At 46.7% G+C, this 25,748-nt stretch overlaps 2 protein-coding genes across 3 annotated transcripts in view; one reads left to right on the top strand and one right to left on the bottom strand.

The window, feature by feature from the left end:
• Positions 1 to 19,173, top strand: part of SIDT1 (SID1 transmembrane family member 1) — a 41,433-nt gene extending 22,260 nt beyond the window's left edge. The window contains exons 10-26 of one of the 2 annotated variants that reach the window (XM_048927534.1): positions 1,026 to 1,069; positions 4,332 to 4,403; positions 5,860 to 6,008; positions 6,442 to 6,515; positions 7,610 to 7,676; positions 8,675 to 8,748; positions 9,331 to 9,454; positions 10,174 to 10,291; positions 10,848 to 10,984; positions 12,340 to 12,448; positions 12,791 to 12,805; positions 13,541 to 13,617; positions 14,732 to 14,778; positions 16,429 to 16,534; positions 16,842 to 16,952; positions 17,720 to 17,833; positions 17,938 to 19,173. In XM_048927534.1, coding sequence (XP_048783491.1) covers positions 1,026 to 1,069; positions 4,332 to 4,403; positions 5,860 to 6,008; positions 6,442 to 6,515; positions 7,610 to 7,676; positions 8,675 to 8,748; positions 9,331 to 9,454; positions 10,174 to 10,291; positions 10,848 to 10,984; positions 12,340 to 12,448; positions 12,791 to 12,805; positions 13,541 to 13,617; positions 14,732 to 14,778; positions 16,429 to 16,534; positions 16,842 to 16,952; positions 17,720 to 17,833; positions 17,938 to 18,000 — 1,501 coding nt within the window. In that variant the 3' untranslated portion in view covers positions 18,001 to 19,173. The remainder of the gene's footprint in view (positions 1 to 1,025; positions 1,070 to 4,331; positions 4,404 to 5,859; positions 6,009 to 6,441; positions 6,516 to 7,609; positions 7,677 to 8,674; positions 8,749 to 9,330; positions 9,455 to 10,173; positions 10,292 to 10,847; positions 10,985 to 12,339; positions 12,449 to 12,790; positions 12,806 to 13,540; positions 13,618 to 14,731; positions 14,779 to 16,428; positions 16,535 to 16,841; positions 16,953 to 17,719; positions 17,834 to 17,937) is intronic. The other variant, XM_048927545.1, reaches the window with a different exon arrangement.
• Positions 19,174 to 22,004: 2,831 nt separating this feature from the next.
• The window catches only part of USF3 (upstream transcription factor family member 3), a 29,923-nt gene continuing 26,179 nt past the window's right edge, over positions 22,005 to 25,748 (bottom strand). The window contains exon 7 of the transcript XR_007373354.1: positions 22,005 to 23,002. The gene's annotated coding sequence lies outside the window, so the exon portion shown is untranslated. The remainder of the gene's footprint in view (positions 23,003 to 25,748) is intronic.

The raw sequence follows: 25,748 nt of genomic DNA, 5'->3' as shown, positions 1-25,748 counted from the left end.
CCAGACTAGAGGAGCAGAAAGGGGACAGCAACCCACTTGGGAAGTAAGATTTGCCCCTGCAGGTGAAGTAACCAGTAGCAGATGATAAATTTTTGTGGAACTGCAGGTGCTCTTGAGGTTGAGGATTATGGTGGGGTTTTTGGGGATCAGCCACAGCTGCCTGTGTAGAGAGTATTAGCAGTTAAACAAATCCTTCATCCAAAGCGTGGAGGCTCAAGAGGGAGGGAATCTCTTCTACCTTTTTCCCTGGCCTTCTGGACAAAGGTTGATGTGAGAAGAGCTAAGAAAAGCCTTTGGCAAATAGCAGGTTGGTTTTGTGTGAACTGATTTTTCAGGGAGATGTTTAGAATCAGAATGGCAGAGGTTTTCAACTGCTTCAAAGAAGGGGTCTTAAAAAGTATTGTGTTTGGGGGAAAAAAAATTCAAGATGGAATATTTGGCTAAACTTTGCTTCAATTAACTTTTCATTGCAACAGTTCAGTGAAGTGGTGTGTATGTACTTGTGCATGTACACATGCATACTTTTGTTGTTTTTTTTCCTTACTGCAGGTAATTTATTTTTTTTCTTTCTTGCCTTCTGCATCTTGGCAATCTGTGCTGAAAGAGATGGTATTGACTTTTTGAACATCAAGCATGGCTCTAGCTCCTGCCACCTTTCACTTCAGTGGTTTCTCATGTGTTCAGTTCCTTGAGTGGGACAGTTGGGTTTGGGAAGGTGGCCTGAGAGTCTCTCTCAGTATAGTGAGCAGTGTAGGATGAAGTGATCCTGTAACTCATTGTCCTACCTGTGGTGCATATCCAAAGAAGGAAAATTCTGTTACTTTAGAATTTGGAGAGTTAGACAGTGAGCAGTCATGGCAATCATGTCTAGTCTAGTCTTTGCTTTTTTCTTCTTCTTTTTTGGGTTTTTGTTGTTATCTTCTGGTTTTAATGCTTACACCATTTTGGCTGATGATCCTGATAATCTGGCTGACTGGCAATGGCATTTGTTGCCTTTCTCATGAGTGCTGTCTGCTTATTTTCAGGGTTTGGAGGAAGGCTTCAGCTGAGAGATTGAGTCCTGAGAATGGTAAGCTCTCTTTTCTGTGTTAGGTGAGCAAGATAGATCTTAGGCATAGCAAGAAACAGGCAGTCTGTCAAGTATTTTCTCCTTTCAACTCTTCTTCCTTCCTTGGTCACGTACCATACAATCTCTGGTGCTGCTGAGATATTAGATTCCTCTCTGCCCTTACAAGGAAAGTCATTTGAAGCAGGCTGCACCAAATAATGGTCTGGCTACTTGCACTTCAATTTCTGCTTTTCTGGTGTTTGTTTGTTTGTTTTTTCCCCAGCTCTTATTCCTTAGGATTTCCTCTGCCTGGATTAAGTATAGAGTCTCTCTTTCTCTTCATTTTTTCATTTAAATTTGTTTTTAATTGGGATTTGCAGAGAACAGTAAATGAATGATTAATACTGTTAGTGTTGTCTGTGTTATTTACTTTGGTATTGGATTCTGTTTGCTTTATGCTGCACCCACATTTCTACATCCTGTGGATTTCTGTGTTGCAAAACCATGGCTGCATCTGAGAGGCTGCTGGTGAAAGATGGTAATTTCTGTCATGTGGATGGGGGGCACCAGGGGCTTCTGCTTCCTGGCAAGGTGTGGGAGGCCGGTTGTTTCATTTTGTTTAAATATTTTGTGCCTTAAAAATAGTTCAAAGTATTCAAAGTCTGGAGGTAAAGAAGCATCAACACTTGTACTTCTCTCCTGGGGAATGGGAGGACTTTATGATCTGGCAGCAAGAGCTTGAAGCTTCTTCAGTCTCCTGTATCTTCTACTTAGCATTACTTAAAGCATTCGTGCTTTAAAAACATTTGAATGTCATGGGGATGGATCCTGTTGTGACACAACAGCAGGTCTTGGGGCTGTGGAACAGTGTGAAGGGCATTTGCTGAGGAGTTTGGGGAAGCTCTTTCTTTCTCAGCTGTGTCCTTTCAGAGCATGTCTAACTGATGCATATGAACTGATAGCTCATATTTGCCCTGTCCTTCAGGTCGTCCATGACATGCTGGCTTGCTCTAAATTTTCTTCTCTTCCAACCACTGGAATTCATTTTCCTCCATGGTAGCCCTAGTTCCTGTCTTTTCCATCAGTCCCTTTTCCTTTTTCTTCCCCCACCAAGAAACTGAGAATTCTTAATCTACCTATTGTCTTTGAATACTCTGGGACTCAGTGTGTCCCTTTTGCTCCTGCCACCAGTCCAATGCCTGGCATTTGTGGTTAACTTTTTTTTTTTTTTAATTTGGTGAGATACCTTCTGTCTCCTTCCCCATCATCACTACCAGATGGAAACAATAGCTGGAGGAACCGCACCTAGTGTGCTGCATTTACTTTGCTGACTCACTTTCCTTCTGGGAAGTGGGACTGAAATTACAGGGTGAGTGGAGTCTGAAGTGACTGGCAGGGACACGGCAGGCTGCATTTTCTCCCTGGTGTGCTTGCTGTGTCCAGATTTGGATCTTTTATTGGGAGATTGATGTCAGGGGGAAACTTTTTCACTGAGAGAGCAGCGAGGCACTGGAATGAGTTGTCCAGAGAAGTTGTGGATGCCTCCATACAGGAGGTAGTCAATGCCAGGTTGGGTAGGTGCTGGGCAGCCTGATTTAGTGGGTGGCGACCCTGCCCATGGTTGGGGTTTAGAACTCTGTGAGCTTTGAGGTCCCTTCCAAACCAAGCCATTCTGAGATATTCAGGAGAGAAGATTGATGCATCATTTGAGAGGAAAAAGCTTGCTCCAATGTAAGAATGGAGCATCTCTGTGGAACAGGAATGATCAGAGTAGGAAGTTTGCATGTGTCTCAGTGCTGTGAACACTGGAAAAATGCTTTTCTTGCACTCTTCCCAGTAATCTGTATTTCGAAATGACTTTAAAGCAGCAGGGTAGCTGTGTTGCAAGAGATGGAGTGTTGCACAGCAGAATAGGAGCAGAAGGTGTACCTTCTTTTGCCTCCAATGAGTATGTCCCAGCTCAGAAGTGAATGGATGTATTGTGGGGTGACTGCAGCATATCCTATTGTGTTCTTGGGTGCTTAGTCTGTGCCACATTGCCCACTTTAGAAGATCCTCTTAGCTGTTTGTTGCATTGATAAAAAGTTGAAATGGTGATCAAGTGCTTGCCCTCAGCACAATGAGCAGAAAACATGCTGAAGGAAAGGAGTGATTTAGACTTAAAACTTTAATGTCATTGCTATGCGGGAGCTCACCTGCTGAGGAATAAGGCTTGAGCAGCAGCAGGTTTTGGGGCTAATTTGTTATGTTGTTAATTGAAGTGTTATGAAAACCCATGTGAGATGTTACAGAAGTGCCTGGAGCTGGCATCTGGAGAGAGGAGTCTGATGTGCCTGTCAGTGTGGAAGAAGTCAGATACCAGGAAGCTGGAGACATGGTTTGGGAATGCCAGGCTGAGGAAGGCTGCAGTAATTTAAAGCTGAGCTGCGTCCTGTACCACATTGCTGCTGACTGGCACAATGCTGTTGTGACGCTTTACAAGGAACAGGTCCAGTCTTGCTGCTTACCACCAGAGGAAGGTGCAGTCCTGTTGTCACTGCTCTTGCTCCTTTCCTTCTGGAAAGAGAGAGGTTTGATCCCTGTGTGAGGGTGTTCAGCATGCTGTGTTTGTACTGTTTGCTGTTAATTCAGCAGCTAAGCCCTGTCACAGGGATCAAACAGGCACCAGACAAAAAGGAGTGTAGAGCCAAGAGAGAGAAATCCCAGTGTAACCTGTCTGGCTTCAGGTGTGTGGGAGGGAGGTGGAGATTTGTCAGTCCTCAAAGACATGTCTCTCTTGTCACCAACACAAGATCACAAGCACTTTTAGCGTGGAACGTTTTTCTTTCTCCTTACTCAGTTAAAACTGTGTAGCAGCTGTCTTGCCAAAGACTGATTTTTGCAGGTCTAACTGGAGGTAATGTTATTTGAGTAGACCAATACACAAGGAAGAGAAGAATAGGAAACTCGTAAGGGTGCTCTGAATACCATGGGACTTGCTCTATAATCTGCCAAGTTTTGCAGCCCTGTAATGTGATCTCTGCTGTGTGCTGGATACTTATGCTTTTGTGATTCAGACTGACAGTCTCTGGGAGGAGACTGGAAGAAATGAGTCTTTCATATTGCAAAGTAAGGGTTTCCCCTTCGTATGGTGTACTCTAGAGGGAGACAGTGTAGTCTGCTTGGAGAAATGCTGCTTTTTCCAAGCCTCTCCAGCTCTTCAAGTTATTTGCGTTCACCTAAGAGATGTTTTGAAGCACTACAGTGAAGCTAACTGGCTCTTCTGGGTCTGTTTCTGTTGCAGGATCTGGGATTATGACATCTTCGCATCCCATCACAGCCAGCACACCTGAAGGAAGCAGCTATGGTGCTATTGGTACTGTGTCTTCTAGAACTGGAGACAGAGGGAGGGCCCTGTCTGGGACAGGGGAAGGCACAGATTTGCAATTATCTCGGGCTTTAAGGCCAGAAGGGAATAAAGTTACAAGCTACTTCAGTAGCTGCTTGCAAGTATTTTAAAATGGGTGGCATGAGAGGAAGCAGTTTGGGGATGTCCTGTTTGCACTTCAAGAGTAGGGGAAAAGGTAGGGAAATGTCCACCAAAAAATGGCAGATATCTGGAATAGCTTTTCAGAGAGACTCCATCACTGAGACTCAGCTAGACAAAGCCACAGTCATCAGACAAGTGTTGATGGTAGTCCTGCTTCAGGCAGGCTGACTAGGGACTTGAGAAAGGTTTCTTCCAAGCAAGTTTCTCAGACCTGGTAATGAGTTCATGGAGCCTGTTTTTAGACCCAAGCATGCTTCTTCACTGGAAGGCTTAATGCTTGTGTGCAGGTAGACAGGACAGTGACAAGAGTTCCTTGTGGTCCAGCGTTTTCATTAGCAGGAAGATAATATCATGCTGTTTAATAGGTGAACTCTGCATTGGCAGAAGAGGGGGAGGAAAAAAATCCCTGCTAATCTGGGATGATGGTAAATCCCTTCCTTTGCCAGAGTATTTCTTAGTCTCCTTGGAACTGTTTCCCCTACTGTGGAGGGACTGGTATTGAACAGTTCAATGCTGTGGATTTTTGAGTTGTAATCTTTTGGATTTGACAGCTTGGGGACCCAGATATTGGGCTGTGAAGGTGGGATGTCTCTGAACACTCAATGAAGAAACACAAAACTGAAGCTTCATGGGGTTTGGGGAAAAATTCAGGAGAAACTAAGTCATGGAAAAGAGTTGAGGGTTAATTTTCTCTTCCCTCAACCCCTGAAATGCTTTAAAAGCATTTGGGAGATGAGGAGGAAGATTGTGTTCTGCTCATTCTAGTCTGGGCAAGGAGTGGCTGGAAGCTCAGCCAGCGAGTTGGAAATGTGAGTATATCCCTCTAGCCTGCAGGTGACCAATACTGCGTGTGCAGTGGGAGTAAAGCTGATGCTTTGCTTCCTGTGAAAATTCAACTTTCTTCCTTTTTTGTCTTTGTTCTACAGTATGTTTAGAAAGGCTGAGACCTAAAGCTTATGTAAAATCTGGAGATTAACTAGGTCAGCGTGTTCCTGATCTCTGAGCAGCCTGCTGCTTTTTCTAGAGCTGTATGGCTGGTCTCAGACTTCTGGTTTTCAGAGCTGAGGCCAGTAAAGAGCAGAAAACACTAGAGATGAAAAGTAGTAGAGCAAAACTGTGTGGTTTGTGACTAGGAAGAAGTTTCTTCCTTGAAATGACCATATCAGCTTTCCCCAGTGTATTGTTGCTGATATCTGGGCACCTTTCTTATTGTGTTTGGAGGGATTTAGCCTTTACCCTGCCTGTTTTGTTTGTTTTTTTCCTTCTTCTTGCCCTGCTCCAGATGAGTCTAGCTCCAGTGGTGGACGGCAGTTTTCTTCCCCTGAGCATGGGCCACCAGGAGGCTCTGACACAGACAGCTCTGTGGAGGAAGAGAGCGACTTCGACACCATGCCAGAGATTGAAAGTGACAAAAATGTCATCCGCACAAAGGTATGGCTGGCACATGGCCAGGACCAACACCACTCACTCTCTGTGGGTTTTAACTTTCCACTTAGCTCCGCTGGATTTCATCTAATAGAGATGAACGTGCTTCTTAGTGTTCTTTCAGAGTCTAAGAAGTTTTCCTGATGTGCTAAGCATACTGCTGAAGTGAGTGACTTCATGTGGAAAATCAGAATGTGTTAGAAACAGTTGAGAAAGGAGGAGGAATCCAAGTGTGTCCAAGAATGTACAAGGAGGTGGGACAGCCTAGGGAGAAAATAATGTGCAATGGTAACTGGATATTCAGTAGGAGTAGTGACTCAAGATGCATGTCTTATAAGTACATTGAGATTTTTCTCCTGGCTTTTTCACTAGTTCTTTTCTGGTGTTTTTTATTGTTTGTTTGTTTTCTTCCCTCTTTCTTTTCCCATTAATGTTTTAGGTGTTCCTGTATCTGTCAGACTTGTCCAGGAAGGACAGAAGAATCGTCAGCAAAAAATACAAAATCTATTTTTGGTAAGAAGACAAACTGGTAAGGCCTGATCTCGGGACCTAGTCTCTAGTTGAAAGCTCTCCAGCGATGTCCACATGCTCTTCTTTTGAACCACAGTTTAGTTTGAAGGATATTCTTTCAGCTGTCCTGTTACACTCTGTTCTAAGCAGTCACTGCAGATCCCACGTACCTCAAATGAGGATATTTGTGGGCTGATACATATGTGATCCTGGCAATAGTTACTGGTTTTCATTAGCTTTTTAAAGTGTGGTAATAAGCAGTGTGCTGAAACATACTGGGGAAGGAGGAATTTAAGTGTGGACAGCAGTTTGAGGGAGATGATTGTCCTCCTCTACTCTGCTTTTGTGACACCTCATCTGGAGTATTGCAGGGAGGGGTTCCCAGCACAAGAAATGTGACTCTGAATCTGAGTTGGTCCAGAGAAGGGCCATGAAGGTGGTCAGAGGGCTGGAGCAAAAGAGATTTGTGTTCAGTGCGAAGAAGCAGGAGTCCAGGGAGACTTCATTGTGGCCTCCTAGTACCTAAAGGAGGACTGCAGGAAAGCTGGAGAGGGGCTCTGTCAGGAGTGTAGTGATAGTTATAACAGTTACCCTTTGTACTAAGGGTAGATTTAAGTTTAGATTAGACACTGGGTAGAAGCTCTTAACTCAGAGGGTGGTGAGGCACTGGCACAGGTAGCCCAGAGAAGCTGTGGATGCTCCATCTCTGGAGGTGTTCAGGGTCAGGATGGATGGGGCCTTGGGCGGCCTGATCTAGAAGGAGATGTCCCTGCCTCTGGCAAAGGGTATGGAATGAGGTTATCTTTAAGGTCCTTCCAACACAAATCATTTTTTTTTTAGCTACTCAAATATAAAAGCTTGTGGTTAGCATCCTGACTCTTCTTGTGTTCTTGCTATTTGCCTCCTGTTTGCATAAGTGCATTTTTCTTCTACTTCAGGAGGATTGTAATCTGAGCTGCTATAAAGCTGTGGCTGGGAGAGAAGGGTGTATGCCCTTAGGCAACAGGGTGTACAAACTTCTCCACCTGCACTGTAAGGCTCTGAGATGGGTGTGTGCTAATAATGCTGTAACTGCTGCTCTTACCTTCTCTCTACAGGAACATCATCACCATTGCAGTGTTTTATGCCCTGCCAGTCATCCAGCTTGTCATCACCTACCAGACGGTGCGTCAACCTGTGGCTGTCACCAGCATTTGGTGTCATCTTGCCTTTGAACCTACTCTGGAACAGGAATGACAGTTGCAGTAAAATCGGGATGACTTGGGGATCCTGCTGTGTCTCTGAAGGGCAGATTACTTTAGCTGTTCTCTGTACCAGATTCTGATCACTCTGCTAGCTTGGCTCAGCTTTCTGAGCTTGTTTCTGCTGCTTCTGCCTGGAAAGCAGAGACTGCAGATTCCCTCTCCTCTGTTTTCCTAATCCTCATTTGGGGCCTGTTTTATTTCGCAGTCAGGAGGAACCTGCTATCCTCTCTGGGGATCTGCTGAAAGCAAATGCAGTTTGCTATTATATGAGTGTTCTTTTCTGTTTTGTTTTCCATAGCCCTGAGCTGTTACTCAGAGATTTGCAAGCAGACCTACTTTTCACCCGTGTTGTTTTGTTGCAGGATGCAAACTCAAAGTATGTTTTCTGTAAGGAGTGCTGTCAGGTCTGTGGCCTGTGGCAACATCTTGACTCTTACTCATAAAATCTTCATTTTCAGATGTCAGTACTCCCTTATGGCAGTCCTACTGCTGGGCTGCCTCCAGGTCCCTACATACATCTTTCCATCCTTCCAAACCGATTTCACTTCTACACATTGACTTTCTTCTGGAACAGTGGCAAGTGGTCCCTGCTCTGCCCTGAGCACTTAAACTAGGCAAAGAGAACAAAAAGACCAGCTGACTTTCAAAGCAGTCAAGGGCTCAGCCACATGTCCTGTTTGAAGCACCCTAAGCTGCTGTTGCTAGCTTTGCTGCTTTTCAGGACCCTGTGGGCTCTAAGCTGCAGTGGTTTCTGAAAAGCTGTTTGCAGGCTGTAGTGACTGCAGAGTTGCAGCCCTCAGGTGCTGTATCTGCAGTATGGCACATCAAACTTGTCTAAACACAGTGCATGCATGATGCAAAGACATTCAAACAGAGAGGATTCACTAACATCAGCTCTCCCATCTCCACTCTGTCCAGGTAGTGAATGTGACAGGCAATCAGGACATCTGCTACTACAACTTTCTGTGTGCTCATCCACTTGGGGTGCTGAGGTGAGTCCTGCAGTCACTGCATTATTGCCTTGTGCCTCATGCTGTGCCTAGGCAGGGATTTTTCGTTACTGGGTTCACAGCAACCACACTGAAAAGAATACTGAGAGTCTAGGGCTTTGAGCAGAGTCTCCCTGAGCTTTCAGTTGAGCTCAGCAGTGGCTTTCTGTTGCAGTAAGATGTGCATCCAGGCCTATGTGGCACCAGGTTTGCCCCAGCAAAACTGCTTGCCACCAGTAGTGGGCTTATGTACTCTTTGGATGCTTTCGCATGTATTCAAAGAGAAGCAGCTCTGAAAAGCAATTCAGAATAGTCCTTTCAGTGCAGCATTTTTCTACTGTAACATTGGAGTGCAAAGAGAGCCCAGAGTTGGGAATCTCACAGAGAAAGTGTTAAATCAGTTGAAGCAGATGAAGAAGTACTCAGCCTGCAATTGTCCTCCATTGTGTAAAACTGGCAGGTGTTTGGCAGCTGCTGAAGTGGAGGATGGTGGTGGAGAACTAGATGAATTCAGTTTACTGTGGCCTGGGGTTCACCTTCCTGCTTCTGTGATGCTCTTGTCTTAAACCCTCTTTCTCCCTGCAGTGCCTTCAACAACATCCTTAGCAATGTGGGCCACATGCTGCTGGGCTTTCTCTTTCTCCTCATTGTGTTGCGCAGAGACATTCTCCACCGTCGGGCCATGGAGATGAAAGATGTCTATACCCTAGTGGGTACATGGTTGCATGGGACCAGTGGTGGGAGGGAGGGCGGCATGGGAACAACAAGGGTAATGCACAGTGGTTTTCAGTTTGCACTCCTTGCTGGAGGATGAAATCCTCTTTTTTTTTCCCTGACAAAAGATGGAGGTGGAACACATTCTCACGTACTACTCCACCACTTTGCTGCTTGTGGTGTGTCTGTGTTGCTGTTGTTGCCCAGTCTGGTCTCACAAAGACAGAGATGAGCTGAGGAATGACTCCTGTAGCTCTTCTTCCATTGTTCGCTGTGGAAGAACTGGTGCAGATGAGCTGGATGGGAGCACGCCTGGACCCTTGCTTTGTCCTGTGATGATGAAGCAGGCAGTGGAAAGGACCATCTGCTTTCTACAGAGGAGGAGGCTCCTTTGTACTAAAAGCTGAACGTGTTTCTAACGGGGCTTGTGAAAAGTGCGGCCTGGTTAGTTAACATCCTTCTAAATGTGGTGTTGCAGATTTTTTGGTCTTAAGACATCAGTTCCAAGATACTGAGGTCTTCAGACCAGAAGTTTCTGTGTAATTATTTTGGATTTGTTGCTAGTGGATTCAGCCAGCTCTGCAGTATGATACAATTACATGTGGGCTGAAGGACAAGTGTGGGGGCTTAGGAGGGCTGAGGTAACAAAGAGTGAAAGCTCTCTTGTGATCAGAAGAGTGAGGGTGCCTTCTGTCTGCCTCTGTTCTCTTCTAGGATTATGGGATCCCAAAGCATTTTGGGCTCTTCTATGCTATGGGCATTGCTCTGATGATGGAAGGGGTGCTCAGTGCCTGCTACCATGTCTGCCCCAATTACTCTAATTTCCAGTTTGGTAAGCCAAGTTGCCGTCTTTTGTGCTTGAAGAAGGATTTGCCATCTCTATCTTCTGCAGAGTTACAAGTATTTCTCACCTTTCTACTCTTGCAAAGCTTCCAGGCTTGGTCAGAAGACAGTGAATCTTTGGATGAAAAAAGGAAGCTCCATTCAAAGACAGGGGAATTTTTTTTATTTATTTTTTTTTTAACTGGAAGGGTGGGCAGAGATTGGAATGGATTGCTTGGAGTTTGCGGTTTCCTGTGGAGACATTGAAAGCCTGACAGGGCATGGCCCTTGACAGCCCTGTCACAGCTGACCTTGCTTGAGCAGAGGAACTGAATCAGATCATCTCAAGAGGTCCCATCCAGTCTCAACCATTCTGTAATTTCCTGCCTGTTTCTGTGCCCTGATGCCTTTTTATTGTCTTTGTTGCCCAGGAGCACAGATGTATTGCAAGGTAGCAAAGCGCAAGCTGCTGTACGATGTAGCATAGCTTCACTGTATGTGCTTTGAGCAGCTTTCTCAGCCTGCTGGCACCTGTCTTCACTATTTCTATTGTGCTCCTTCCACAGACACCTCCTTCATGTACATGATTGCAGGACTTTGCATGCTTAAGCTCTACCAGACCCGCCACCCAGACATCAATGCTAGTGCCTACTCTGCCTATGCCTCGTTTGCTGTGGTCATCTGCCTCGCTGTCCTTGGAGTGGTATGGCTTCCTCTTATCTGCCTTTTTCTCTGGGGAGGAAATGCGTGGGGAGACCAGGGAAAGTGTCAGAGCTCAATAAGCTGTTAAGCAGCTACTTGTACTTGCATTCCTAGTACTCTTATTATTTTTTTTTTCTCCTTTCCAAGAGAGCTGTCCTCACAGCCTGGTTGCTTGTGCCTCTTTATACAATTTGCTTCTCTCCAGTTGGAGGACTGTTACATTCAGCGGTAACCAGGCAAAATCTGTTGAATTCTTGCTTTGAACTACTGGCTAGGCCTCAGCAGACTGTTAGCCCCTCTCTGTCCTACAGTAGCACTGAATAGCAATTGATCTCTTGCAGGTAGGAGACTGTGGGATAAGGCATAAAGGAATAGCTGGTAAACTTGAGAATTTCCAAGAATTTCTTGTTACTCTGCTTGATGGGCACTTCCAATCCCTGAAGGTGTTCAAGGCCAGGTTGGACGGGCCTGTGGGCAGCCTGATGTAGTGGTGGCAGCTCTGCTATCAGCAGGGGAATGGAACTAGGTGGGCTTTAAGGTTCTTTCCATCCCAAGTCCTTCTGTGATCCTAGATTTGCATGCCTAGGTTCAAACTGCTGGACTTCTATTATGGGATGGTGAATATTTTGTTGAGAGACGTTTTCAGGTTGTAGAGTGGGGATTCTAAGCTGTATGTGCCTCTTTCTCCATTCATAAAGAGAAGGCTTCTCTGCTTACTTTTTCCCCCATGCAAATTGAGAAGTTCAAGCACCTTCTGTGGCCCCAGAGGAGGGGAGTGCATAGTTGTAGCCTGTCAGCAGACTAGAGTTTTTGAACTCTTCAATGTATCATGGAAATACTGAAGTTTTAACACAGCATTAACTTGGGTTGGTAATTCGCTTCCAGTCCTTAAATAAATAAAAAGGTTATAATAGAAACACTTTGTACTTCTGGGTTTGCCACAGTGCACTTGCTGAAGCAATGGTTGGCTCCCTGACTGCCTGTGTAAAATTTCTCTCTTGGCCAGGGGGGCTGCTGCCTAGCTCTGCAGGGAGAGCTTGCCTGGCTTAATTAGGGGTCCCAGTGTTTTTGCTTCTTGAGCCAGCTGCAGTCCTTCAAGGTCATCAGCCTTATCTGAGGGGACATGCAGAAGTAGTGGCTTATTCTCCAGAAGTGCTAAACTCCTCTTGCTTTCCTCGTCTCTGTTTGGATTTGGAGACTTGATTTTTGACTTGGAAGTTAATAGGGGCTTCTCTTCAGTGTTCAGTAGGATTGTCTAATGCTCTGTGGTGATACAGGAAAGAAAAGGAACAGCCTGCTGGTAACATTCCCCGGGTTTTTCCTTTTTTTCTTTCTCCAATACATCTCTGCTTTCAGGTGTTTGGGAAAAACGACATGTGGTTTTGGGTCATTTTCTCATTGATCCATGTTTTGGCCTCGCTGGCCCTCAGCACCCAGATCTACTACATGGGCCGCTTCAAGATGGGTAAGTGTCACAACCAAACTGTTTTGTGGGTGCTTCTTCATGGAATCTTTGCAAATCACCTCTGTGGCCTTGCGTAGAACTGTAAGGCCAGTCCTGTGGCCTGCACTTGTTTGGGGTTATCCTTTCCTCTCCCTTACCTGAAGCTTTTCCTGGTCTCTGAAGTTTTCCTGCTGTGGCTTCCCAGACAATAGGAATCAGCAGGACCAATTTGCTGTCTCTTGAGCTGTGCTCCAGAAGGGTGTGCTAGGTGGGGAGGGAAGAGAAGGTCTGGTGGGTAGCCTGGCTCATGCGCTCTGCTTACAAACATGTTTCTCCTTCCTCTTCTGCTCCTGTCTGCCTCAGATGGCCCTGACTCAGGTAACTGGCAGCAGCTCCCATTCTTTGAAATGATTGAGCAGTGGTGGAGAAGCTGGGGGTGCATGGATGCATGTGGAAGGTGGGCTTGTGTGCCACCCTGGGGTTGGCTCTTGAGAATTGAAGTTTATTTGCCAGCAGCTCTGCTAGGGCCTGCTCCTTCCTAGGAAGGGGATGGTGTAGCACAGATCTCAACACAGGAGTCTATTCGAGCTCCACGTTTGTGACTAAAGAGAGACCTTTGCATGCATGCGTGTCTGTTTGTCTTCACTGCTACTGATGGCTCTCCAGAGGAGATTCTGCAGTGGTTTTTATTTATTTTCTGTAGCAGGGGCATTGTGTGTTTTGCCTCTCTACACCACTCTCAACAGAGATGAGGGTCTCCTGTGTCTCCCTCCACGTTGTTCCATGGGAAGCACTTTTCCCCTTCCTCCATGAACATCTCCCCTAAAGAGAAGTGGTGGCAAAGCCAACATATTTGCATTCAGACAGGGCCTATCTGACTTCTGAGCAGCACCAGGGTCAAGAATGTTTGGTTTTTAACCTGTTGTTCTGAGTGAACACTGTCCACCTGCTGTCCTGCTCAGCATGGACTACTTCCAGAGGGCTAGAAATGAATCTGTGAACACCCTGACCTTCATAGCCTGCGTCCTCAGCCAGTGTGTGCCTGCATCTTTACTTAGCAGGTGTTATGGAGTTCACTCTAGCTATACTGACTTCTGTTCTCTCCTTTGTCAGACTTGGGGATATTTCGGCGGGCAGCAATGGTGCTGTACACAGACTGTATCCAGCAGTGCAGTCGACCAATGTACATGGTAGGTGATTTCTCACTTTTCTGCACCTCCTTCAGTATTTGTTTGCTTTCTAGGTAGTGTGTAGAAGAGAGGGTTGTGGCTGTTTTAAAAAAGCAGTGCTTCCCTTCTCTCCCTCAACCTCTCACCAGTGTGCAGTTATAGATCTCTGCTGGAGCTTTTTATTTGCACCAGAACTTCCTTGATCTATGGCCTGGTGGATAGAACATAAGAGCAAATGTGACACAAGTATGATAGAATTTGCCATTGCTCTTTCTTTCTAGGGACATCAGCTCAAAGGAGTTGGTGTAGGGCTCAGTGCAGTGCATCCCTTCTAAGGAATGCAGTGACTGCTGCGGTTTCTACAGTGTCTTGGGGCAGACAGGAGGGGAAAAAAGAAACAATAGCTGTTACCTTGCATCCTAGTGATTGCTTTCTTCTCAGCATAGAGCATTAATTAATGCTTGAAGCCAAATTAGATCTTTATGAATTCTACTTTATTGTTTTTATTCTTCAGTCAGACTGTATTTTGCAAGCAAAGTTGGTGCATGCAGGCATAAGATAAGCCTGACTGGCTTGAAATAGCTACTCCATGAAAGTAGCTGTGTAAGCACAAACACATAAGAAACACAGATGTATCTATTTTGCCCTCTATAGTTGGAATTCTTACCTTGTTAATGGTAAAACTGGTTTTAAAGAAAAAAAAAAAAAAAAGGAGGGGGGAAGGGCTCCATGGATGTGTGCAGGAGGCTGTCCAAAGCACCCTGTGTCCTCTTTCAAACATGCCATTTTTCTGTGCAGTATGTTTTTATGTGTAAGGAAGTTAACTAGGAAAACAGTGGAAACTTAGCCAAATGACTTGCAGGCAAGTGAATCTTCAGAGAATGATTCTTGAGGGGTTGACTCTTCTATTTAGATGCTTAATCTTTTCTATGCAATGTTCTCTTCAAATCTGTGAGGGCCAGAGCTGCATCCATCTCACAAATACTCCTTCACATGGAGTAAATACAAGAGCCAGGTACATGTGCAGTTATGGGAACCAGACTCCAAACCCTCAGGCAATGATAGCCTGAATTTCTGAGGCAAAGTCCACTTGTTTCCTTCTGCTTTCATGTAATCATTGGTGTCTTTTCTTCAGGACAGGATGGTGCTGCTCATCGTTGGAAACCTAGTCAACTGGTCCTTGTAAGTAGTGGGCTGTGGTGTTTTGCCTACTTGTATACGTGGGCTTCAGTTTGATACAGGTGGCTTTGGGTGGGGAGGAAATGCAACAGTGTTGTTGTGATTGTTCTGTGCTGGGGCTCTTCTGAGACAGTTTGTATTGCAGCGTGCTCCAGAGATACCTAAGGCACCTCTGAGTGTTTTGCTGGTGCTGTCTATTGGCTTGTTGGACCAAGCTTGCCCAGGGTTGGCCTGATACAACTGTTCAATACAAGCCTGTTCAGAACAAGCCTGTTCTGCTGTGCAAACCCATCTTCTATAGTGGGAGCTCCAGCCCAGCTCAGCTGCGGGAGGCTTGACAGAGACATTTGACACAGTTGCAGAGCCCAGCAGTACCTGCATGGTTGGAGTGACAAGCTTTTGGATAAGACCTGAAATAACTGCCCTTAACTCCTGCTTTTCTCAAAAGCTGCTTCTCAAGGATATGCCTTCTACTAAATACAGAGGTCTGGGGCCAAGCTCTACTGAGTGCAGTGTGTTTGGCCATAGGGTGGAAGCAATGCAGTGCTCCTGCCCGTACAATAGAATCATAGAATCGCCAAGGTTGGGAAAGACCTTCAAAATCATATAGTCCAATCATCCACCAGCCACCTGCCAACCCCCACCTCACCAAAACCTCTTCTCAGGGAATTGCAGAGAGTGATAAGGTCTCCCATGAGTCTTTTCTCCAGACGGAACAACCCAGTTCCCTCAGCTGCTGTTCATAAGGCTTGTGCTCCTGACCCCTCACTGGCTTCATTGTCCTTCTCTCAGCACACTCCAGGGCCTCGATGTCTCACTTGTAGTGAGGGGCCCAAAACTGAACGCAGTACTCAACGTGTGGCCTCACCTGGGCTGAGTACAGGGAGATGAACACTTCCTTTGTTCCTGCTGGCAACACTATTCCTGGTACCAGCCAGGATGTCACTGGCCTTCTTGGCCACCTGGGCACACTGCTGGCTCATGTTCAGCCAAGCATCAATCAATATCCCCAGGTCTGTTTGCTTTACACTGTCTTCCATCCACTCCATCTCAAGCCTATAGTGTTGCCTGGGGTTGTAGTGGCCAGAGTACAGGACCTGACTCTTGGTCATGTTGACCTTCTTTTCACTGGTCTAGGACAAGCTATCCAGCCTGTCCAGATCCCTCTGTAGGGCCTTCCTACCCCCAGGCAGATTGATGCTTCCTCCCAACTTGTACTTTCTCCCAGGTTGCCTGTCTCTTCTTCTATAGGAGGTAGATTGTCTTTTTTTTTCCAGGAGCCTCAGGAAAAAGCTCCTTGTTTGTCCATGCCAGCCTTCTTCCCCACTGGCTCATCTTACAGGGAGACAGTCTGCTCCTGTGCTTTCAAGATTTCCTTCGTGAGGAGTGTCCAGACTTGCTGAACCCATCTACCCTTCTGGAATATCTGGCTGCTCTCAGTGGATGAGCAGATCTGAGGCTGTTTTGCTTTGCTTTGTTTCTTAGCAAGGAGCTGAGGTGAACACTATTTCCTTCAGGAAACTGGGAGGGCTGCAGCCGTTTTGCAATGTCCTGTGGTCTGAGCGGAGCAGCAGGTGTTTGTCAGTTTGGGGATGTATCCTGTCCCCAGTGAAAGAAGCTGTCTAATGTCTCTTGTTCCTTTTCTACCCTCAGTGCTATCTTTGGACTGGTGTATCGGCCCAGAGACTTTGCCTCCTACATACTGGGCATCTTCATCTGTAACCTGTTGCTGTACCTGGCTTTCTACATCATCATGAAGGTAAAAGAGGTGGCTGTGGCTGTCATGCCTCTGCCCATCTCCAAAGAGGATGGTATGAGCCTCCTCTCAGCTGCAATCTGGGTTCTCTGCAGAGGGGCATGGAGAGGCCCTTGTGGGACTTGGGGTGAGATGAGGCACTGGTTGTTTGGGAGGGGATGCTGTGCAGTGATCTTGGTGGCTGGATCACTGGGCATCTTCCTGGGGTTGGCAGCACTTGGTGGAGGTGGTCAGGCCAGGCTTATTTGCCACTGTGCATTGCTCTGGCCCCTGGGAAGCACTTGTTGTGAGGCTACATCCCTCCCTGCAGATCCGCAGCTCTGAGAAGCTCCTGCCTATTCCCTTGTTCTGCATTGTGGCCACAGCAGTGGTGTGGGCGGCTGCCCTCTACTTCTTTTTCCAGACCCTCAGCAGCTGGGAGGTAATGTTTCCCTTTTGCTATCCTTCTGTTCATGTCTGTCTCTTGTCTTCCCTTCCTGTTGTTCTTTTTCTGTAAAAACAAAAAAAAAACAAAGAAAACAAACCACAATACTGTGGGGGAGAGCCTTGGTCTACCTTCCTTCTCAGGTCAGGAAGGGAGTGCAGGAAACTGTGCTGAGGCCAAAATAACTGTACGCATGGTATCATGAAGGTTGAAAAAGACCTTTAAGGTCATCAAGTCCAATGTCAATCCATCACCACCATAGCCACTGTGGAGTGGTGATCTTGAGGCCCTCCTTATGGGAGATAGGGTGACCTGGTGATCTGAAGACAATGGAGCAGATCCTGACCAACAGTAGCTGGCAGAATTGTCCCTGGAGAGATGAGTAATGGGAAATAACATGGGCTGTGGGGACCCCATATGGCCTGGGAGGCTTTTAAATTTGGACTGGATGCATTCTGTATCACCGTGACAATGAGGGGCTTGCTGCAGAAGTATCCAGTGGAGGTTTTGCAGCTTGTGCTATGCTGCACATCAGATGTGGTGATCAGAGGGGGTTCTCCTGAGCTCTATGCCACGATCTCAGACCCATCCCTAGCTGTGCAGTATTGCACTGCATATTGCCATGTCCTCATCTCATGTCTGCTATTTCTCTTGGCTCCTTCATAGAGGGTTAAGGCAGGAAATCCTCCAGAGGGCTCTGTGTATGTGGCCAGGGTTCTTTGTGTGCTGGTGTCGAGTCCTGACTGCCTGCTCTTCCCTTCTAGGAGACTCCGGCAGAGTCCCGAGAGAAGAACCGGTCATGCATCCTGCTGGGCTTCTTTGATGACCATGATGTCTGGCACTTCCTTTCTGCAGCTGCTTTGTTCTTTTCCTTTCTGGTGAGTCCTGCTCTGCTGTGGGGCCTCAGCCTCTCCTTCTCTTCCTTGTTTTCCTTTAACTGTGAGGTGACCAGCGAGACCTGCAACCTTGAGCTTCTCCCCAGGTCCTGCTGACCCTGGATGATGATCTGGACACGGTGCGCAGGGACAAGATCCCAGTGTTCTGAGCCTCGGATGGACAGAGGCATGGGGGTGTGCCAAGCCACTTGGCTGAAGGCACCAGGCTACCGGCGTCCGTGGGAATGAGCCTGTTTCAGTGGCCTGCAGCCCTGTGGGAGCGGAGGAGCTGGACCCACAGTGAGCATGACTGGGTGCCACGGGAACTGGGGCAGAACCAGAAGGGAAGATGACATTGGCTCCCCTGCCACCACACCCCCTGGGGCAGGCATGACCTAGCATTTGCAGCGCTCTGGCTTGTTAGGACAGCGGGTGCTGGAGCTGGTGAAGAGGGAGAGGACAGGAAGCATATTTAAGAACTTTGCTTCCTTTCCTCTAGGTTGACGTGCTCTGCTTTCTCTGTAGTGAGTGAGTTTGAGAATGCATTGCAGCTCCTCCTGTGTCAGCAGCCATTGTCCAGACCCTGCAGACTGCTGCCCTTGGAGAGCCCCTTGGGTAGCATGGGGGGAGAATTTGGTTTCTGTCCCACCACGATCCCAGCATGCAGAGCAGCTGCCAAGTGAGTAAAAGGCTCCAGACAGAGGTGGTAGTGGGGAACTATGTTTCTTTGTTGGAGGAGCTCCTCCTGTAACTGCAGGAACATATCCAAGGGGCTGCAGTGTTTCAGGGACACAGGGACTAGTGCTGCACTGCCAGAGGCAGAGCTTCCTGCCTTGCTATTGCAGCTCCTCTCACCGGTACAAACTTAACAGCCCCCCCACTCCTCTCCAGCAGCTCCTGTGTAGCTGCTTGTCAGTGCAGAGTTCTCCTCTACAGCACCAGAAGCAGCGAGACCATGAGAGAGATGGAGTGATGAGGCCTCAGTCTCATGTGCTGGGCACCTTGTGGGCTCCTGCAGTGTGCCCCAGTCTGGGAGCCTCTTTGAAGGGTTGGAGAGTGGGGAAGCTGTCCAGCAGCTCCTGACTTTCTCCTCCCACAAGTTTACTTTGGATGGGGAGTGTGGAGGAGGTCTTGGAGTCATTGGGGTTGAGCTCTTCAGAGGTGTGGACGAAACTTCTTCCCCCACCTCTTCAAATTTTCTGCATCTGAGGTTTTTAAATGTCTTTGCATTCTTTCTGAATTCTCAGTTATTTAAAAAACAAGAGTAAGGTATGAATTATTGCAGGTGTTGCATTTACAGTGTGACCTGCTTTGCTAATTTTGAATTAAAAAGTATTCTTTGAGGCCTTTGTTGTCCTTGTTTTTTATTATCTGACCGTTTTCCCCTCAATGTATGTGCATGTATCCAGTGTTGTAGAGAGGCTCTGTTCCAGTTGTGTTTACCAACTTTTTACATTGGTAACTTTCTACTCTGAGAAGTCAGCATTTGCCAGGAAGGTTTTGTAGTATCTAGTTCTTAGTTTTTTTTTAAGATGAAGTTTTTCCAAGATGGTCAAAAAGGGAATGTTCCTGGTTCCCTGTTCTGCAGGTCAGCCTGAATTCTTCCTGCTATGGCTCTGAGCAGCGGTGTGGAGAGTTCTTGGGAAAAGGGGCTGCATGATCATATTTGCCAGTCACTGCAATCCTTAAGCTTCACTAGGAGCAACCCATCACTCTTGCAGACTGTTTCCAGAGCGCAGGTACCAGCGGTCTGCTTGTTCTGTTGGCTCCAGTCAGCCCTGTGAGGGCAGTCTGGCCAGAACAGAAGCTCCTGTTTGGCAGAGGGCTGGAGCAGGAATGGCATGAGAGGCTGTTAGCCAGGCTTCTGTCCCACCTCACAGAGCTGCTTGAGACATGGCTGCATTTTGGGCAGGGCGTACAGAAGGCAGCAGTGGTCCTGATGTGCTGGGTTGGGTTATGTGCTTTGGGCTTGACTTGCAGGTTTGTTGTGCAGGTAGAGCTGTGAGCTGTCAGTATGCTAGGAGCAGGGCAGGTCTCTCACACCTGTTGCTAAGCATGCACCAGTCTTTCTTGGAGGTGCCACCATGGGCTGCAGGGAAGAAGAGGATGCTTGGAGGAGGATCAGGCTGAGGAGAGCCCATTTTTTTTATTCTGCCTCCCCTGCAACCCTGCCATCTGTTCTTGGTCTCTCTAAAGTGTCAGGATCCAATACCAGTGACACAGGCTTGCCTGCAGCTTCTTTATTCTTCCCAAAGGAAGAGACTGCAGGAAAGCCTGAGGTGCAAAACCTTCAACTCCTTGCTGCTGAGTGTGGTGAGGCTAAGCTGCTTTGATCAGTGGGGCTGCAGAATTCTGCCTTGCCTGGCAGCTTGCTGTGCAGATGGAGCCTCATGGGCTTTAGTACCCATGTGAATCTTCTGCTACGTGCATTGTGTGCTCTTCTGTCTCCCCCCACCTGCAAATGTGAGGGCTGTTGCAGGAGTCTGAGCTCTGTACTTACAATTATGTGAACAGTGAAACCACACACTGTGGTAATGTCTGTGCCATGAAGGAGTTCAGGACGTGGAGCTTGCCTGTGAGGTCACGCAGGGATGCTCAGGTAGTCCTGCTGCCAGGACCATCTGCTCTCTCTTTTCTCTGTGTTCCTGTTCCCAAAAGCAGGAGCAGAAGGCTGAGACAGGGCTGCATGGAGGCACCTGGGGGCTGTATGAGGAGCTGCAGCTGTGGATCTGCTGGGAGAGTGACAGTGTGTCACTTGGTGGTGAAGTGAGCTAGAGAGCAAGTGGGACAGTCCTCCAGGGGCAGGACTGGAGAGGCAGCAGCAGGAGAGGAGAAAGCTTCTGATGGAGCCCTCACCAGGGGCCCTGCACTGTTTCTGCTAGGTGCAGTCACTTACAGGAACTGGCAGATGCTGCCTTCCGCAGGCTGTCAGATGCAGAACTGGCAAAGGAGGCAGCATCCCTTTACAAACCTGTTGCTCTCAGCAAACTGCCAGGATCCTGGAGTTTGTAGGCTTGAATCCAAAGCCCTGTTTGCTCACTGTGCTGCGTTCAGTCCCTCTCAGCCTGGTGCAAAATGGGCTTTTGCCTTGCAGGGCCGCCCTTAACCTGTGCGTGGCTGTGGAGAAAGAGCAGCAGCTCCTCTTCTTTGTGCAGAAGTCAAAGATGTATCAGAAAGTACCAGCAGTATCATTTACTTGCCTGATTGATGAAGACCCTGTCTTCTCAGGCTTTGTCTGGATTTGTTACAGCTATCCAATGTTTTAATGAAAAATATTCCTTCTCCACATCTGCTGTACTCGTGGAGCTTGTTCCAAGCCTGTATTTGTTTCTCATCGCAAAGCTGGAGATCTTCTCTGTGTGTGAATGTGAGAAGGAGCAGTAATGTTGAGCAGCAGCAGGCAGGGGCAGTGTAGGAGGTAGGAGAGCAGCAGATGGGCTCACTGTGCTGAGCAGAACCGCACAGTGTGCATGGCACTGCACTAGTGGAGTGGGAGACTGGCACAGAGCAAGCAGAAAAACACATGAGAGAATTAAATGTAAGGAGAAATGGATGGAGGCAGAGCTGGAATCATCTTCTTGCTGCTTTCGAGCCTCCTGCTGATGCAGCAGTGTTGAAGATTCTCTCTTGGCTTTGACCTGTCTGGTTTCTGTTGGCACTGCAGGGCTCAGCCCAGCCGTGTGCTGGCAGAGGTGCCTCTGGCTTGGCTGTGCTGGGCTGGTGGCACGGTCCCTGCTTCCCCAGCATGTGCTCATCCCTCCTACGTTCAGTACAGCCTGCTTCTGAAAAGGGGAACAAACAGTTCAGTTTCCTGCTGCATCCTTTCCCATTTATTTTTTCCCTCTGTGAGTTTATGTGACTTCCTAGGGGCTGAGGAGTGTAATGGAAGTAGGAGCTGCTCTCTGTGTGGTGTGAAACCCCACATGCACAGATACAGATTTCAGCAATTGGTCACTAAATACTTGCAGGTATTTCCCAGGTCATGAGAGATGTACTTGCTGTTTTTTATAAGCAGGAGTGCAAACACTGGGCTTAATCTAACTGGTGTTTTTTACCTCCTTCCCTAGTGCTGCATCTGCCTTACCCTCAACCTGAGTGAGAAAAGCTATGCAGCGAGAAAAGCACTGAGTCAGGTGACTGGGTAACTGTGGGGAAGCAGCCTGAATCAGCTTCATTTGTGTTTATATTACAAATACAACTTCAGTTAGGAATGGATATGAATGTTTCTGCTGACAGATGTCGCATTGCTCACACATCCCCTGCCCACTGGCACCACGTGGCAGCCCTGAGCCCATGGCCTCAGCACCATGGTGCTGTGCTGGAACTGGGATCTGCAGGAGCGGTGCAAGCTGCAGAGTGGTGTCATTCCTCAGCCTGTGGAAAGCTGCAGTTTCTCCTCTTGAAAGCGGCAGGAGGTTCCATCCCTGGAGGGGTTTGAGACCAGGTTGGAGGGGCAGCCTGATGTAGTATTAAACGTGGAAGTGGGCAGCCCTGCCTGCGACAGGGGGCTTGGAGCTCGATGATGTTTGAGGTCCCTTCCAGCCCAAAACCTTCTATGATTCTTCAGCTTTATATAGAGAGAGCCCCACACCTCCCTTTTCTTTCACACAGGGAAAGAAGCTGTACTGAACAGAACGCAGACTTTGAAGAACATTTTCCTTTTTTTAATAAAATACTATTGTGTTCATATCTATACAAATAATTATTACAACTATTAAACAAAGTATTACATATAACAATAGAAATCTCAGAGCTCTGAACAAGATCGTGGGTTGAGATATTTACACCTGAATACGACACATTTGTAAAAAGATGTCAAAATAAACAGAACAAGATCTTATTTACAGTTGCAAGACGATGTTCCTCCTCGTTCATTATATTCTTCTACTGCAGATTTCCTTTCTTCATTACAAAATAAGAAGGGCTTTACACTGGGGCTGTATCCAAGTAATTGACAGCTGGATAAAACAGGAGCACAGCAGCTGATTCTGGGCTGAATATAAATAATTTACATTGTGGAGGGCAACAGCATCTCTGAATAATCTCCCGTGGCAAAATCCATCTTTGCTTTCCTTCTCACAGTGAGCAGGCAGGAACGTGGGGACAGCCTACTGCTGTCTTGTTTTGCATTTCTGATTGCTGAAACAGCAAATCGTATCGCAGACTTGAAACCTGCTTGTAAAAATGCAGTTTGATGAGAAAGCAGGAAATGCTTTTTGTAATACAAAAATTTGCTGCTAAGGTAAGGGGCAGCAACTTTAAAGAAGAATATGCTGTTTTTTGGAAATTATCTTGCAACTTAAGAATGGCTTTTGTGTAACCAAGTGAGGACCGTCAGCAAAGAGAAAATGGTTCTTTACCATCACGACCAAACATTTCTGGAAGTCTTTCACCATTCACAGAATAATTGGCTAGCAGTACAACATGTGGAGGTAAAGTGTGGGTGCTTTAACTGAGCTGTACTGTAAGGACAGCAGTGGCGGTGCTCTTAAGGGTTGACAGTGCCATCCTCCTCCTATGTGTGCTCAGCCGTGGAGCACTGCTGGACTGGGCAGAAGGGAAAAGGAGCAGAAGTGAATGCAGACTGGCTGATGGAAGTGGATGGAGCTGCTTACACCGCTCTGTTCAAAAGCAAACACACAGGAAAACCCAACAACGCAAATTTGATCATTTCAGTATGAATAAATTCAGTTCTACCCTTTCTTTCCAAGTCAAGGTGGGATTATTATTGAAGTGACAAGCATTATAATTGTGTGGGAAATAAGGCATGATCACATCTCTCCATGCATCTGACTATGGCCATCCAGAAGCAGAGGGCAGCACAGGTTTGTGAGCAGGGCTGTGAGCATACCTACTTCTCTGAGGAGAAGTAACAAAATGATGCTTGTTACTAGAAACACCTTTGCATTTTGCCCTGCACTTTGCCCTGCCAAATGATGTGTTTTCTGCACCAAAAACCAGTCACTAACCACAGTGGCAGTGCAGCTTTAAAGTGCGTAGGAAACCTGTGCAAAATGTCAGAGGCCCTGCGCTAGCACTGCATCTTTAATTCGGAGGCGCTCCCCTGACGGCAGCCGGGCTGTCAAACACATCCCAGTGTGGCTTAAACCATTCCTGGGAGCTGCACTTTGATGAGCCCCTTGCTCTCAGTGAAACCAGTGAGAATGCTCATACACCACCAGTTTGTTGCCTGCTGTCAACTCAGTCTGATTCTGCTCACATTCTCCTAGTTTTCATAAGGGATTAATTGATAAATTTACGTTGAAGTACATGCAATTCATCCCTAGGCCATTTGCAATTGTTTGCTGAACACGATTAAGACAAGCTGGAGGCCACAGCTCCCCAGTGCTCATTGACTGCAGCAGTCCCACCCCAGAGGTAGTTCTGAACCACTCCCTTTTGCTACTTCTTTTGCTAAATGAAGCAGCGTGGACCATGTGTCTCTTCAAACACAAAGCAAACCTTCCAGAAAGATACTATGAAACCGTTACGGAAGAGACAATTCCACTCTCAGGATAACAAATGGCAATTAAATCTTTTCCAAATACATCTTTAAAAGATTGACGAGGAATTCTTGTTGGAATTGTAGAATTTTGCCAAAGAAAATGTGGTTCTAGTTGTAGAATGAAGAGGCAGGGGTAATTAGCTTGCAGTGAAGAAGAAAACAAAAGCAATTCCATAATTAAAAAACAACAGAAAGTACCTGACATCTCACGTCTTCTCTTTTAATGCAAAATACCCATTCCATCAGCTGTTCAAGAGCACCAGCATGTGAGAAACAATCTGGTAAAAGCACAATCACCCCAAACCGGGGCACCTGGCCAGGCTCAGCAAGGACAATCTTGAACTGTGAACGATGCCACGAGATAGACTACATACTAGAGCCAATTTTTCTTTTAATTAATTGATTTAAATGCCAGTCAGCTGTGAGAATAATAGAATTGGGGAATAAATAGAATTTGACAAATGCCTTCATGTGAATCTCTTGCAGCTAGGTCTTCCTACATTTCCTTTCATCCTAAACAAATGCCATCGAGAACACTTAGCATCATTTATGGCATATAAAAAGACTCACATTGGCCTGTGGTTGAACTTCAACAGCAACTGTCCTATTCAGTTGGGGTGATGGAGTGGTGTCCATCCTGCTCTTGGTAGTTTCCATCAAAAGTCCAGAGAGGCACAGTGATTACATAGGAACTACCACACCCCATAAAAACAATGTAAGGTACATTCCTCTGGAGGAGAATGGTCCCGTGGTATTGAACTTCAGGCCATACACCTCAAAACTGTGCAGCTCCTGCAAAATCACACAGTCTTTGCGTCACTAACGTGACTGAATGGTAACTGCCTGCACTAAAGGTATCCTATGAGTACAATTGCTTTTTGGTCACCTTTGTAAACAGAAAAGGGGAATATGAAACTTACTGCCTGTTCAAAAATCGATTTACAACATAAAAAATGAATACAAAAAAGCCAACACTTCCAACATGTTCTGTTGTGAATGCTCAAGATCACATTTACCTTAATACAACACTGGTGAAATTTATAGTGAAACCAAACAGAAGGAATAAATATACCCATGCAACCTTACAGGCTCCCTGCAGCTTTGACAAACAGCCCAAAGTGCTGGAGCCTTCCCAGCAAAGGAAACCAATGCAAGTAACAAATGAGTGAGGAGTAAAAATGGCACTTCTACATTCCTCTGTACAGAAGACCACATAATACAACATGCAGCTGCTGATTCAGTCCTCCTGACATAATCATCTATAACCCCTGGAGCCACTCAGCATTATGGATATCCTTGCGCTCCTTTATGGCACCCTATTTGGGATCTACAGCATCAAGGAGACCAGCATGGCCCAAGAGTCCGACCAGACAAAAATCAGAGTCACATTTTGCTCAGTCAGAGTCAAGGACC

This window comes from Lagopus muta, chromosome 1 (assembly GCF_023343835.1).
Source record: "Lagopus muta isolate bLagMut1 chromosome 1, bLagMut1 primary, whole genome shotgun sequence".
NCBI classification, from domain to species: domain Eukaryota; kingdom Metazoa; phylum Chordata; class Aves; order Galliformes; family Phasianidae; genus Lagopus; species Lagopus muta.
The sequence above is the reverse complement of the archived record's forward strand: the minus strand, read 5'-3'. Positions and strand labels throughout refer to the sequence as shown.